This window comes from Labrus mixtus, chromosome 2, assembly GCF_963584025.1.
Source record: "Labrus mixtus chromosome 2, fLabMix1.1, whole genome shotgun sequence".
Classification (NCBI taxonomy): domain Eukaryota; kingdom Metazoa; phylum Chordata; class Actinopteri; order Labriformes; family Labridae; genus Labrus; species Labrus mixtus.
This window is the reverse complement of record NC_083613.1, coordinates 19,756,937-19,770,763: the sequence shown is the minus strand read 5'-3', so window position 1 is coordinate 19,770,763 and position 13,827 is coordinate 19,756,937. Positions and strand designations below refer to the sequence as shown.

General features: G+C 38.6%; 1 protein-coding gene across 1 annotated transcript in view; it reads left to right on the top strand.

The window, feature by feature from the left end:
- Nucleotides 1-13,827, top strand: part of mad1l1 (mitotic arrest deficient 1 like 1) — a 66,296-nt gene that overhangs the window by 23,349 nt on the left and 29,120 nt on the right. The window contains exon 16 of the mRNA XM_061054873.1: nucleotides 11,782-12,013. Within this exon, the coding sequence (XP_060910856.1) occupies nucleotides 11,782-12,013 (232 nt within the window). The remainder of the gene's footprint in view (nucleotides 1-11,781; nucleotides 12,014-13,827) is intronic.

The window sequence follows — 13,827 nt, the reverse complement described above, 5'->3', positions numbered from 1 at the left end:
CATTCTGTGGGAAACACTGAACTGCAAAGCTTTCATCTTCTTACTTTCATTGGCATTTAAGGCATAATATGCACTACAAGTTACTTATAATTTTGCCACAAAATGGGGAACAAGTCAATTTGATGGATTATTGTCTCATAAATTAAACCCTTAAGAGGTAGATTTGAAGCGAAGAGCATTAGATCGTGCTGAATAATGGTTGTTGTATTTTAAAGGTACTTTTAGAGATACTAGTGCTAAATTTTTCTGATAGGTCTGTTTCTAAGGGCCGTCAGTATCAAATTGAAGTTGGTAACAATGTTTTTCCCCAGACATGTTTAGAGAACTTGTCAAGGGCTGTTAAGCTCTTCTTCATGTTTGTTCTGCCTTATCTTAAGTAGCCCCTCGGTGGTTTGAAACCTGTTCCTCTTTCTAGTGCAGAATCATGTTCATTAGCATGGAGGTAAAATTACATCAACATGAGAGCCTAGAAAATAAATCATGAAGCAAATTAACAACGTTGTGAATTCAGCTGATAACAATAACACAAAAGGCCTAAGGTGCAATATCAATTTTGCTTTATTAATGTTTTTTCTTGCACAATCGTAGCAGCAATAATGGCTGCCTTAGCATTGCTGTACTTTGTCTTCTTGCTGTCATGGCAGTGTCTAGACAGAGATAATTGTTGTTGCAGGAGGTTGCATCAACAGTCTCTACTATACATGCGCTTACATGTACATGCCCAATTGAATAATACCCTGTCACAGTCACATTGGATTTATACATTATTTTCAGATAGTCATGGAACTAGATGAAACCGTTATTGATAGTTTGTTTTGATTATGGCATGGGCATGGCTGAAACATTAGTTCTTTTCAAATACCAATTTAAGTCTAAAGCCTGTGCCCTTCTTGTAGCCATGTCATATGAAGGTGTGAATGTTCTTGGAAGCGTAACTTCCAAGCTTATTACTATGACTCCTGAGTCCTAGTGCTGTTACTGTATCCCATTGTCTGAGCTTCTTGCCCACCAGACTTTATCTTTCCATTACACTTCATATCTGACATGTAGGGGGTCATGTGCAGTAGTAGTAGGAAGAAACATTTCATGAAGTGTCTGGGTAATATTGATAGCAGCTTTTTTACTTTTCGGTAGAAAAGATGATGGCAGTAATCAAAATACGAGTCAAATGATTCAAGGTGTCAGAAAATGGTACCCTTTTCTCCTTTATCATACTCAGTGTTAGATGTAATTTGAGAGAGAAATGTCAGTAGTGACGGTTATGCTGAAGCACATTCGAGTGAACATTTATTTTTCCGGCTTCTATTTCACTACTTACAACTAGGGGAAAAAAGCTGAAAAAGCTTCCAAGTGCTCATTGAAACTCACTCTTTGCAGGCATCAAAGTCCCTATCAGTTTTTCCATGAAATGAATTTCAGCTGTATCTTGTTATACATATTTCCTCGAAACAACGTCTGTCCAGCTTCTGGCACACTGCAACAAACAACAGGGACTCCAATTAGCAGCCCAAAGACACAAGAAAGGCCACTCTAACAGCTGAATCAAACAGGTGAGAAGGTTCAACCTGACCAAGCTGTGTGATGAGGAAGAAATATTACACATTTCACTAGTTCCTGAGGGAATTTCCAGCTCTTTACTTGACACAGTGTTGAAGAGGACAACCCCAAGACGGTTGAGTGGAGCCTTTGGAGCCCCTCTGAGCTCTTGAAGATGCTGTTGCTCTGCAGACCTTTGCCTTCATACTTCCTAGACACAGCACCAACCTACACACTATTGTGGATAGTACTTCATCTTAACATGAAACAAATATTACCTGAATTATTTAAATCATTAACAGGTCCCAACTCTCTGTGCTTTAGTACAGAACATACACTAGCCCAGGGGTGGGCAAACTTTTTGACTCGCGGGCCACAATGGGCTCTAAAATTTGACAGAGGGGCCGGGCCAGGAACAGATGGATGGAGTGTTTGTGTGAACTAATATAAATGACATGTAAAAGCCATTACATGAAAGGATTTGGCCTTTAACAGCTAGCAAAGCATGAATATGCAAGGCTCATTGTACAAATTGATTTCCAAATGCATTCATTTAATTAAATTAAATTTTAATAAACACAGTAGACAAACTCACGTTCAGTTTCAGTGGGAACAGTGTTGTTGATCTCCCTTTTTTGCCAGTGCATTAAAGTCTGGAGTTAGTTTTGTAGTGGCAGTTCTCAGGATAGATCCGAGGTGTTAGTCAGTTAACTTGGATCTGTGAGGGGCTTTGTTGATGTTCATGACGCTGAATGTCTGCTCACATACGTAGGTCGAGCCAAACAAAGTCAGCATCTTCTGTGCCGTCCTCCGGAGGTTTGGAAACATGGCTTCGTTAAGTGAAGCATAAAAGTCATTTAGTTTAAGAGAGTTGAACTTCTCCTTTAAGACGGAGTCAGACTGAAGATCGATCAGTTCCAATTGCAGCTCCTGTGGTGCTGTTTCAGGGTCTTCTGACAGGGGGCAGGACACCAGCTGAAGTGACTTTTCAATGTTTTCAAAATCAGAAAACCGACGGCAGAATTCTCCGTGCAGGTCGTCAAGGGATTTGCTGTATTTCTTTGCGTTTCGCGTCACCTCTTTCTGCATGGCAAGTGTGGGGAAGTGAGCGAAAGATTTGTTTGCAATTTGTCTGGAGAATAAAGTTAGCTTGGATTTGAAGGCTCTAACATTTTTGTACATGTCGTGCACAAACTGATCTTTCCCCTGTAGTTTCACATTCAGCTCATTCATGTGTGAACATATGTCCACAGCAAATGCAAAGTCACAAAGCCAGTTCTTGTCGCTTAGCTCAGGAAATTCGTCGGATTTCCCCATTAACTCCAAAAATGCGCTGATCTCCTCTTTCAGCTCCCACACTCGTTGAAACACTTTGCCCAAACTTAACCAGCGGACACGAGAGTGGTACAGTAAGTCCTGATGATCCGCATCAGTTTCCTCCAAGGTAGCTTCATTCTCTCGATGACAGCAGACACCTGGTTATACAAGTCCTCTCCTCGCGTTTTTCCTTTCAGGGACTCCATGGTCAAAAACTCCTCCGTTATCTCAAAACTGTCATTAATCCCTCGGATAAAAATGAGGAGCTGAGCAGTGTCTTTTACGTCATTACTTTCATCCAGCGCTAGTGAATATAACTTAAAGGACTCAGCCTTTTTGTTTAATTCGCTGGCTATATCTTCGTCAATCAGTTCCACACGGCGAGTCACAGTCCTGTGTGATAAACTGATTTTTTCAAACTGGCCTTGGCTCTCCGGACACAAGAGACCTGCTGTCTCTACCACGCATTCTTTTAAAAACTCGGCTTGCTAGCCTTTGCTAATTTGAATGCCAGCAAAAAAACTTGCCTTGGTAGTTGACTCTTGAATCGCAGTTTGTTGGTGAAAAAAATGTTGCTGAGTCTGTAAATTAGCCTTCAACCTCTGAGTTGTAGCCGCCCGTTCTTGCGTGGATTGCTTGCTAGCGTAGTTAGCATGCTTCGTAGCAAAGTGACGGCTGATATTATACTCTTTGAAAACTGCGACAGTTTCTTGGCATATCAGGCATACAGCCTTTGATCGGACTTAAGTGAAAAAATATTTTGTTGTCCACTCCGTATTAAACACTCGGCATTCACTGTCCACTTTTCTTTTCTTTGATCTGCTCATTTTTACAGAAGGGCTCATACGGGTTCATAGGGCAAAGCGAAAAAGTGAAAAAGGGAGTAATACACCACACTCTGAAGTGCGCCATCTATTGGGGAAACGCGGGCATTACAGGGGAAAATGAATGAGGTTTAATTATAATAAAATTTAATTTAATAATAATATAATTTGGACAAGTTCGGCGGGCCGGATTAAAAAGCCTGTATATGGCCCGCGGGCCGTAGTTTGCCCATACCTGCACTAGCCCATTTGTTATCAACATGAGCTCGGTACATGGCTGTATTCTTCAAACTATTTCTTGTACTATGGCTTTATATCTTATTTTCGTTCCATATATTATTTATATCTTTTATATTTTTACTGCTATATTCTTTGTAAGAGCATCTGTAACGATGAATAACTATATTCATAACCATATACATTTTCCCTGAACTCATACAAAGAGACAAAAAAAAACTGAATTTGGTAACCGTTTTCACAAATAACATTTTTATGTTCAAGCTTCAACATATAGCTGATCTCTGTCTGTCGACATCTTTAGTTTTGTACTTGTTATCGCCTGTTTATGTTATAAAAATAATGACAGAAAATGTTGACGTTTCAGTTTTGTGGGCTGTCGAAATGAACGTCAACCATTGTAACGTTAATATCATCCTCTATAACATGTTTAACCAGCGGGTATCGTCTGATTAATGTTGAACTTTATACACAAAGTTTGTCTTTTAATGTCGACATTTACGTGGAGTATAACATTCATCATAATGTCGGATAACCATATTTACAGTCTGCGGTTAACCACCGAAGAGGACCTTTAGCTTTTAATATCACACAAACTCTGTCTTTTCAACATCTTGCCAACTAAAATTTCTAACACTTCAGAATAGATTTTTTACCCAGTTTAATAGTAATGGCTAGCTATGTTGCCATTAGCTTCTTTGGCATGAATGGGAGTCTTGATCGGCTAAACCATTGACCGTAAATAATGGGCTACACTGAGTACAGTTAGCCGACTGGTTTACAAGCTAACGCTAAACAAGCTAGGTCCGTAAATATACCGACACGAGTATGCAGTGAATATAACTCTCCTTTATCACTTACCGTAAAAAACTGAAGAATCAACTTCTTGGATGGTCTGTTAACCGCACAGCAAGCCATGTATGTTGTCAGATATGTGTTAAACAAACTCTCCAAACGAAGTAAAAAAGACGAGAAGTCAGACGGATCAAATCGCTACCTAGACTCCTGACCTGACAGACAGATGCAGGGTGCAGAGCTGTCAATCAAATCTGCCACAACCCATATATGGGCATAGCCGTTTTACGTAAGAGAATAAAATCCGTTGAGTTTTTAAAAAAATCACCCCTCCCCCACAGTGGGAGCACATGAGGCCATCAACTTATCAGATATATTTTGTCTTTTGTACCAGGCTGTAAACATGTTAATTTCTGTTGTAAAAATTGGCTTTTTTGGCTGTGGGCTTCTGCAGCCAGCCTCAAGCGGACACTCGACGAACTGCAGTTTTTTTTACTTCCGCATTGGCTTCATTTTTCGAGACCGGAGGTTGCCGTTTGGCTAGAACCGAGCGTTATATGCAGCTAATGCTGCAGCTAACATGAGGACGTATGAGAAGCCACGTTTCCGCTGACTTTGAATTTTTGCACATAGATTGTGCCTAAACATGCACAGGACACATGGAAAACACACTAAAGAGCATATAAAACCAGAAAAAGCATATGACCCCTTTAAGGTTCCATGGTGGACTTCTGAACTTATTTATTTAGTTTTTTTTTTTTTTTTACCACAATTGGGTAGCAGTTTTTTTTTGTCATGTTGCAATGAAGTCAATATTTTGAGGTTTTCTGATTCCAGTTTTTCTCTTTTCAACTATTAGCTAGAAAACATGAACAAGTGCAATGTAATATTTTAAATACTTTAAAGATCAATGATTGAAAATGCTTTCTGGAAGAAGAACTGCACTCTACATTCAGTTTTTACTTGAAGTCCAAGAATCATGTTAACATGTATGAAGGTAAACCTTTTCACTAAAGGAAAACTCCACAGGGTCCCTTAAAACCAAGGATGTTATCAAAGCATACCAGATGCGTGTGTCCTGGACTAAGCCCTTCAGGGATAAACCCATTACCAAACAAAATATTGTCAGTGCAGAGTGCATGCTGTTGCACAGTTTCTACTGCTACGGCCGAACTCCATCTTGCTTTTTCAAGCACCATTTGGCTGATGTCTATCTTCCACCAGGGACCTGGTGACCTGACTAGGCCCCGTTTTAAAGAGTCTTTATAGGGACATCTTTGCCTCGGCTAGCTGGTCATCCTCAAATATTACCCATGCAGGAAAAAAACACTGAAGTGGAACCTCTGCCAAGATAAATATCCACTGTACCCTCATTGCAGAATGGACATCGGTGTACTAACTGAAGATAGATTGTCAGCCCACAACCAAAAAAGGTTGAAAAGGGTTTAGCTTGTTGTGATTATTTTCTTAATGACCTCAAACAGTTGTCATGTAGCAGTTAGTTGTTTGTAAATATGGAGTAATGCCCCTTAATTCACTTTATATTTGTAGGCTCACAGATGATATAGACTAAATATGACAACATAATCAATAGTTTATACAGCTTACCTACAACACAGTTCATTGTACCACTACTGTAGGTAACACAAGCATTTATAATGAAACATATTGCCAGGGAGGTCTGTGAATTATCCAGAGTAACCAGGACACTTTTTTTAGGAATTTTTCCACTGGTTTTGGTCTCCAAAATAACATGTAAATTCATACTATTGTATTGTGGGGGCCATTGTTGTAGTCGAGTCATCATACCTCTACTCCGAGTCCCCCCACCCCACCCCCCAGAAAAGAGAAAACTTTACTTTAACTTTTGTGTGTGACAGGAGAGAGGACTGATAAACAATCAAATGATTTATAAAGGAGGACCTCTGTTTCACTCCAAACTTTTTCACTGTATGAACCTCCACTGACTGAATGGGACCTGTGGATGTGTAGAAAACACATTTCATTTGTTAATATAAGATTCTGAACCATCCTGTCTGCGTGTCTGGAGATTTAAATGATGAATATAGTAACAACACTGTGCATCGTGCATGAGTCTCTTGGGAAGACACAATGATCGTTTCTGCTGCGCTGGGATCACTGCAGGTGTTTAATAAACTGAAAAATCTATACGGCTAAAACCAGTGAAGGGTAAATCTTTTTAATTTGCTTGGGTCAAGTATAAATAACTTGTCTAAAGGAGTCGTTACAAATAAAGTAGCGCTATGTATTTTTGAGAACGTGTCCCGACTAGAAATAGTCTCTTGTGTCTTGCGTTACACTTTATTTCAAGAGTTCATGTGGTTGAAGCGCCTGTGACGTGTTTGTACGTTTATTTTCGTCATCATTTTTTTTCTAAAAAAAGTATCCCTTCGCTCATGCACTCACTCTCCATCAGCCTGTCACCTGTTCCATCAGTGACTCGTGTCCCTTGTGGTTGCGGCTCCATTTAGTACATAAGTGGATGTTCCAGACTGATTGGTTCAGCTCAGTTAAAAAAAAGACATTATTCCCTGGACTTCCATAGCCTTCTCCTTCTCTATACCATGATTACCACCCCCCTTTTACTTTATCTCTCCTCACTCTCTCTCTCTTTATCTCTCCTCACTCTCTCTTTTTCTCTCTTTCTCTTTCTCTCTCTCTCTCTCTCTCTTTTTCTCTTGATCTCCAGCTCTGTTTGCGTTCTCTCTCCTGCCTCTTGCTCTTTCTTTAAACAGATTCTGCTCTCTTGTATTAGATGTGTGGTTATTGTTCTATGAATAAGAGATATGTAGCCGTAGGCACTTAGAATGGCACTCCACCTTGCTGCACTGTAAATACTGTGTGAAAAAGAAGGTTGTATATGCATGTAAACACACACTCACACATGCACACAAGCACAAAATAGGCCAACTGAAATACTGTAATATTGAACAGTTTGCTTACATCCACTTTGAAACTCCATTTGGCTTCTTGTGTTTCTGCAGCAGTAAACCTAATTATAATTTATAAACAGGTAGTGCACCACTTTCCCTTTCTTTTGTCAAAAGCAGACATACATATGCAATATGCTCAGCCTGGTAGTAGGTGCTTGTTACTTACAAGGTCGTCACTCGAGCAGCAGAGTCGCAGCGCAGGAGAGGAGGAGTCCCAACTTTTTCTCCAAGTAGGTTTATCAAAAATGTTCATGATTTTAGTTTAAATTTCTATACATTTCCTAAGTGTTTGAAGATCCAATCGTCAAAAGAACAACATGATTTAATATTTTTGACTAACGCATGGTAGCAACCTATGAATGGAGTAAGATACTAGAAAACATTCCTTTGAATTTAAAATGGATAAAGAGGAAAAAAAGGTATTTTCCCATTTTTTTTTTATGCGTTTGATGAGAGAGTTTAAACAAATAATAATAAAAAAGATTAAACTGTTTTTTGGCTCTGTGAAAGTGCTTTGATGCCAAAGAGACATTTTTTCCTCTTTGTTTTGGCTTCCGAGCAGTCAATTAAAACTTTGCCCTTCAGCTCAGTCCAGGCATCAAAACATTGAATTATTATTGTGACGAAGATGGCCAAATCATTCCATTTTTTTCTGTAGCTTGACCTGATTTTAAGGACGTATGTTTGAGAGAGTTCTAACATTTTTGACAGTATCTAGCTGTTGGCTGTGTTTTGAGTTCTTGACTTTCCGTTTTGTGCTGAGTTTACAGCTCTAATCTGCATATATGTCTCACACTATCTGGCTCTCCCTTCCACTCTCCCTTCACTGTTTATCACAACGCACAAACACACATTCACATGCCCTAAAATAAACCTTCCATATATATAAAACTTGAAAAAGATTTACGCAAGAAGCAACTAAAGCAACACTTTATTTGGCACTGATGTGTGTGTGCAGTCCAGTTGTTGTCCCATGAGTTTTTTTTTTTTTTTATAAATTCACATCTCATTCTGGAAAGCTGAGTCCCTCTCTTCCTTTTCTATTATACAAAGCACTTTTTATGAGCATGTGAGGCTTTTTCCCTTCCATCCATGCTGCTTTTCCCCTCATATCGTAGCTGACGGCTATGATACACCTCCCCCTTTTTGTTTTCACCATGTTATTTTCCATGTCCCTCACCATTTCCCATCTTCACATCCCCCTTTTCTCCTCGTCTGCCTCTTGCTCTTCTGCACGCCTGTAGTTTATTTGGCAACCATAGCTTGGGGGCTAGGGAATCTAATTTAGCCAGTAATCAAGAGCTCAGGTTGGAGTGTGTGTGCATTTTGTGTTTGTGTGTATGTCCTTATATTGGCATTAAGCTGAGATAGACTCTTCTCATTAACCTGCACCTCAGAGTTAGAGGGAACACAATAAAAATAAATCTAGTTTCAGGAAACAGCATCAACCTTTATTTGTTGAAGTCTTAGCTTCCTAATCTGCATTCCCCATGTTCAGCTGTATGACATCTCTTTTTTCTCTATTTTGCTTGACGGAAATGCTTCTACTGTTGAACCCAAGCAGCAAAACTTCAGTTCTTCGATTGTCTGCTTCAGGTTGTGCTCCACAATACCCAGAAGTCCCATACACAGCCCATTCTAAAATGTCCGTTTTGACAGAAGAAATTAACACGTACACAGCCTGATACAAAAAACAATTATGGTATTGTTATGCTATTACAGGCACACACTATGGCGGTGAATTATTCGTTTTATAACCCAGCCTTTTTAATTTTATGAAGGCTACGAGTTTCATGTAGCTGATTATGGCAAAAATCACGATCATGATTATTTTCAATGATCAATTATTAAACACTATTATTCATGGATTTTACAACATCTGGATAACCTGCATTTTCAAATTTAAACACTCTTAACACTTTGAAAAACAAGCAATAAACGAAAATTAATAAGTGAAAAAAAAATATATGTAATAATAAATACATTATTGATACATTAGCTATGTTTTTGAGGTAGTGGTGATGTACTCTTATGGCCAAACTATAACAAGATACACTTTGTAACAACCCAAATTACAACTGAAATTGGAACCCGATTAAAGGCCCAGCCCTATCATGTAGGGATGCACTGATGTCTCACTTAACCATCGTTATTGGCCAATAATAGCCCTGTTGACAAACATCGGCACGTCAGCAAGTAATGTTGCATGCACCAATGTCAGTAGTTGATATTTATCTGTTGTGTCGCATCAATTCAATCCACGCAAGCTAGCATAAATAACTGCTGATTCATAGGAGAGGTTTTTTATTGGGCAGAAAAGTGTATGACGTGCAGTTTGTAAGACATGTTCCAGTGACATTTCAAGAGGAGGGAATTAAGTAAAACAAATCCCATAGATAATTAAATTTACACACATGAATGAAAAAATCAATCAGTATTGGTCCTGATGTCCTAATTGGTTGGATAGCATATTATTATTTTTTTTTAGGTTAAAATGCACATTGAACATCCAAAAAACAAAAAACGAGAAATTGAATTAACATTATATATTTAATTTCCAAATATTGAAAACAAAAAACATGTCAGATGGTTTTCCCTTTAATCTCAGAAAAAGAAGCTGAATCATATTTATAGGCCAGATATGTCTCGAAGAAATGTGTACAAGCACAATGAATTTGCCTCTGGTTTAACGTTGCACTCCTTGTACAAACATTAAACATAACTGTGTACAATTCATTTTGATCTTTAATCTCTATTCCATTCCGATGATTTATTGGCTTTGTTTTACCTTTTGCCCTACTATGTTAGTTTTGTCGACTTTGAGAGTAAAGAAGATTTCAGATACTACGGCACACCGTGTATCTGTGCAGGTTTTGCTGCTGCCACAGTCTGCACTGCTCGGTGCTGAGGGCAAAGAGTAGCACACTGGGAAATGAAACAGGTGGGCAGTTAGATGATAACTTCAATGTTTGCTCCGTCAGCCTCTGAAGAGAGGATTTTGGCAGGGTGAAGAAGCAGAGCAGTCATAGGTTACACCAAATAAATATCTTTCGAAATAGACATTTTGAAATAAAGCTACTTGTTTGAAAATCAAATTCCCTGTGTTCTCACACGAGTGTTAAGGAGAATTTCTTCACCCTTGCAATGCTGGCATCACCATTTGTTGAGCACAAGTAACTAAGTGACTCATCAGTCTGGCTGATTTCGTCCCTGTGGAAGTCTTTCCACCTTTTTTATGCTCACATACAGTTTTCCTCCAAACTATTTTGAAACAATACTAAAAAAATAAAATAATGAAAGCTTGGCTTTTACAACATCCAACTCTTCTCAGTATTCAATGAAATGAAGGTGTAGTTTTGTGGTTAAATCATTACAATGTTGCAACAACGTTTGTTGAATTTAAAATAAACAATTTGTTTTGAGTCATTGGGACTTGAAGCAATGTTTGATTTCAAGGTGAGCACTTATGTGATGCATTTATTCCTTGAGCATCGTGCAGTTGAGTCTTTAAAATGTACAATAACTCTACGCAACATGCATGATTGAAAAGTGAACTTTACTTCAGGGAGGTATAAAACATGGTACAAAAATGATATTCCTGAGGAAAAGATTGAACCATTTGGTCAATCCAACTCCAATCTTTCTATATTTGTGAACCAAATGACTTTTGAACCTTGGAGTGTTATTTGGGTGACACACATCTTCTGAACATTCAGTAAGCTTGGACTTATATATTTTATAGACATCATTATGAACCAACTACCTGTTGTGCTTACTCAACTTAATAATTTAAGAATCTAAATGAATTTATCTAAATTTAAAGTAAAGTGAACAAAAAGTTCTATTTTTGAGCATGAAGAAAGTGTGTCTTAATAAGCATCCATTACTTTGAGTTGCCATGAACACATTTATGTAAGGTGTCTGCGTAGATAGTAAATGCCAAGGTGCATCAAATGTACAGTCAATGACGGGGCTAAAGTACATCAGAACTTGGTCTCTGTTTTCTCTTCAGGCCTCAGGTTTTGACAAGTTCATTTAAATTCCTCTCCAGTTGAGGAACTCTTCAGATTTTTTTTTGTTTTTAAAGTAGTTGATCTTTGTCTTTCTATCCGTTTCAGGGAGACTATGATCCAGTCAAAACCCAAGTTCTCCACTTCAAAATGAATCCCACAAGTGTTGCCAAGCAACAGCGCCAGCAGGAAGTAGAATGTCTTCGTGAGGAAGTGGCAAGTCTCAGAGAACTGGTGCGCATGCTGCGGGAAGGAGGCACTGTGGTCCATTCACAGGACGAGTCAAGCATGCAAGTCTCCGGCCTCGGCCTCAGTCTGCCGCCATCCAAGGAGGTGCTGGGTAAGATTCACAGCATACACTTCTCTCTACAGACTCCCTTTGTTCTAAATTACCTCATTAGCTGGTGCTCGCCTTGTAATAAATGAAACCAGGTTGGGCAAGTGCATTGACTCTTTCATTGCCCATCACATATCCATCACCATAAATTTTTATGTAGCTGAACACAGGTGCCACAGCAGAGATTAGGGCCAGAGCAAACATTATTGGAGAAATAAATCTGCCCAACACAGACTACGTTAATGTAGGACACAGTAAGAACATGCACATAAAGGCCTCTGCTTTGGCTCTAATTAGTTACAGTGAGTTGTTATTGAGTCGTGCTACACCTGAAATGGTCCACAAGTTCAGCATGTTCCATTTTTTAATCCATCACACTAACAGGAGTCATCTTTTAGAAGTCAATTATCTTTAAAAGATGACATATTACATAATTTATACGGGCAGTTACCAAGGTTTTTAAAGATACATACAGGTAAGGACAGTCAAAGTGAACATTAGAGAAACGACTGGATGTTTATTACTACTTTCTACAGTGAACATCTTTAACAGTTTAGGTCCTATTTCAATTGAGGCTAATGAAAGCATAAGAAGGGAATTGCTTCCTTGATATTTATATTTGAAGCCCTGAGGCTTTTGTTCTCGGAGGAGTATATGACAGACAGTTAGAGGAGGGAAGTGTAGTTTTGACAGGGTTAAATATTTAATTGGGGTTCATGGCAGTTCAGAGCCAGAAGTCTAATTTTTCATCCGAGAAAGCGCCCAGTACACACTCCTCCTTCTAGAACTCCTCTCTCATCTCATTTCTTCTCCTCAACCGAATGCTGTCCTTTATTTTCCTTTGTCACACTTCCTTTCACTCTTGTCTTTCTTTCTGTCACGTTCTCCTGTCTTTCATTTCTACCTGTCTTTTTCCTTTTCTTTATTTCCCATGTGGAGACATAATTGAGTTTCTGACTGGTGTTCTCATTTTCAAACCCAGATAATACGGACCTAATGTGTGCTATCGGTTTTTTTATCTTCAGACCAGGTTCAATGTGATGGGATTTCTGGAAATAAAAAAAAAAAAGATCAAAGATAAATGGAATGATTTTTATGACTTTGACATTGGCAGAGGTTTATACAAAAAGTAAAACGTCTTGTACTCAGATCAAATATTAGTTAAAGACCTCTCTAACAGGACTTCAATATCACAATGAAATAAGGATCTACTGATCAAAAGTCATCTTTTGTAAAGAGACAGGCTTAATAAAGCAATGAGAGGTCTGACAGAAGTCCTTGACTGACCCACAAGAGTATTCACTTCACTTCCAGCTTTATTACATGCTCAAAGTCCATTTAAAGGACAACACACAGTACATTGCATCTACAAAGGCACAAACAAAGGTCATTATGTATATATATATATATATATATATATGTATATACACACGTATACTTGAAATTATTGTACCTCTGTTGCTGGCTCTGTGTGTATACAGTAGGTGATCCATTCTACTGTACCAGCGACCTTAGAGTGAAGTACTCTCTACTGAAATTTATTTAGTTTTAATTTGAATGTTTTTGTAGTTTTGCTGCTAATCTTTAGTGATGGTACTAATTGAATGCCTAGTAGGGCTGGGTATTTCCCACAACCCCGCGATACAATACGTATCACAATGCAGAGGCCACGATACGATACATACCATATTGTGATATACATTGAATTTGGATAATGACCATGTCCGACACAGAATTCACTACAACAGCTGTTCTTTATTGTTGAGAATAACAGCAGAGGCATACAGATCCTACAATTTACAACTATTCAATTCAGG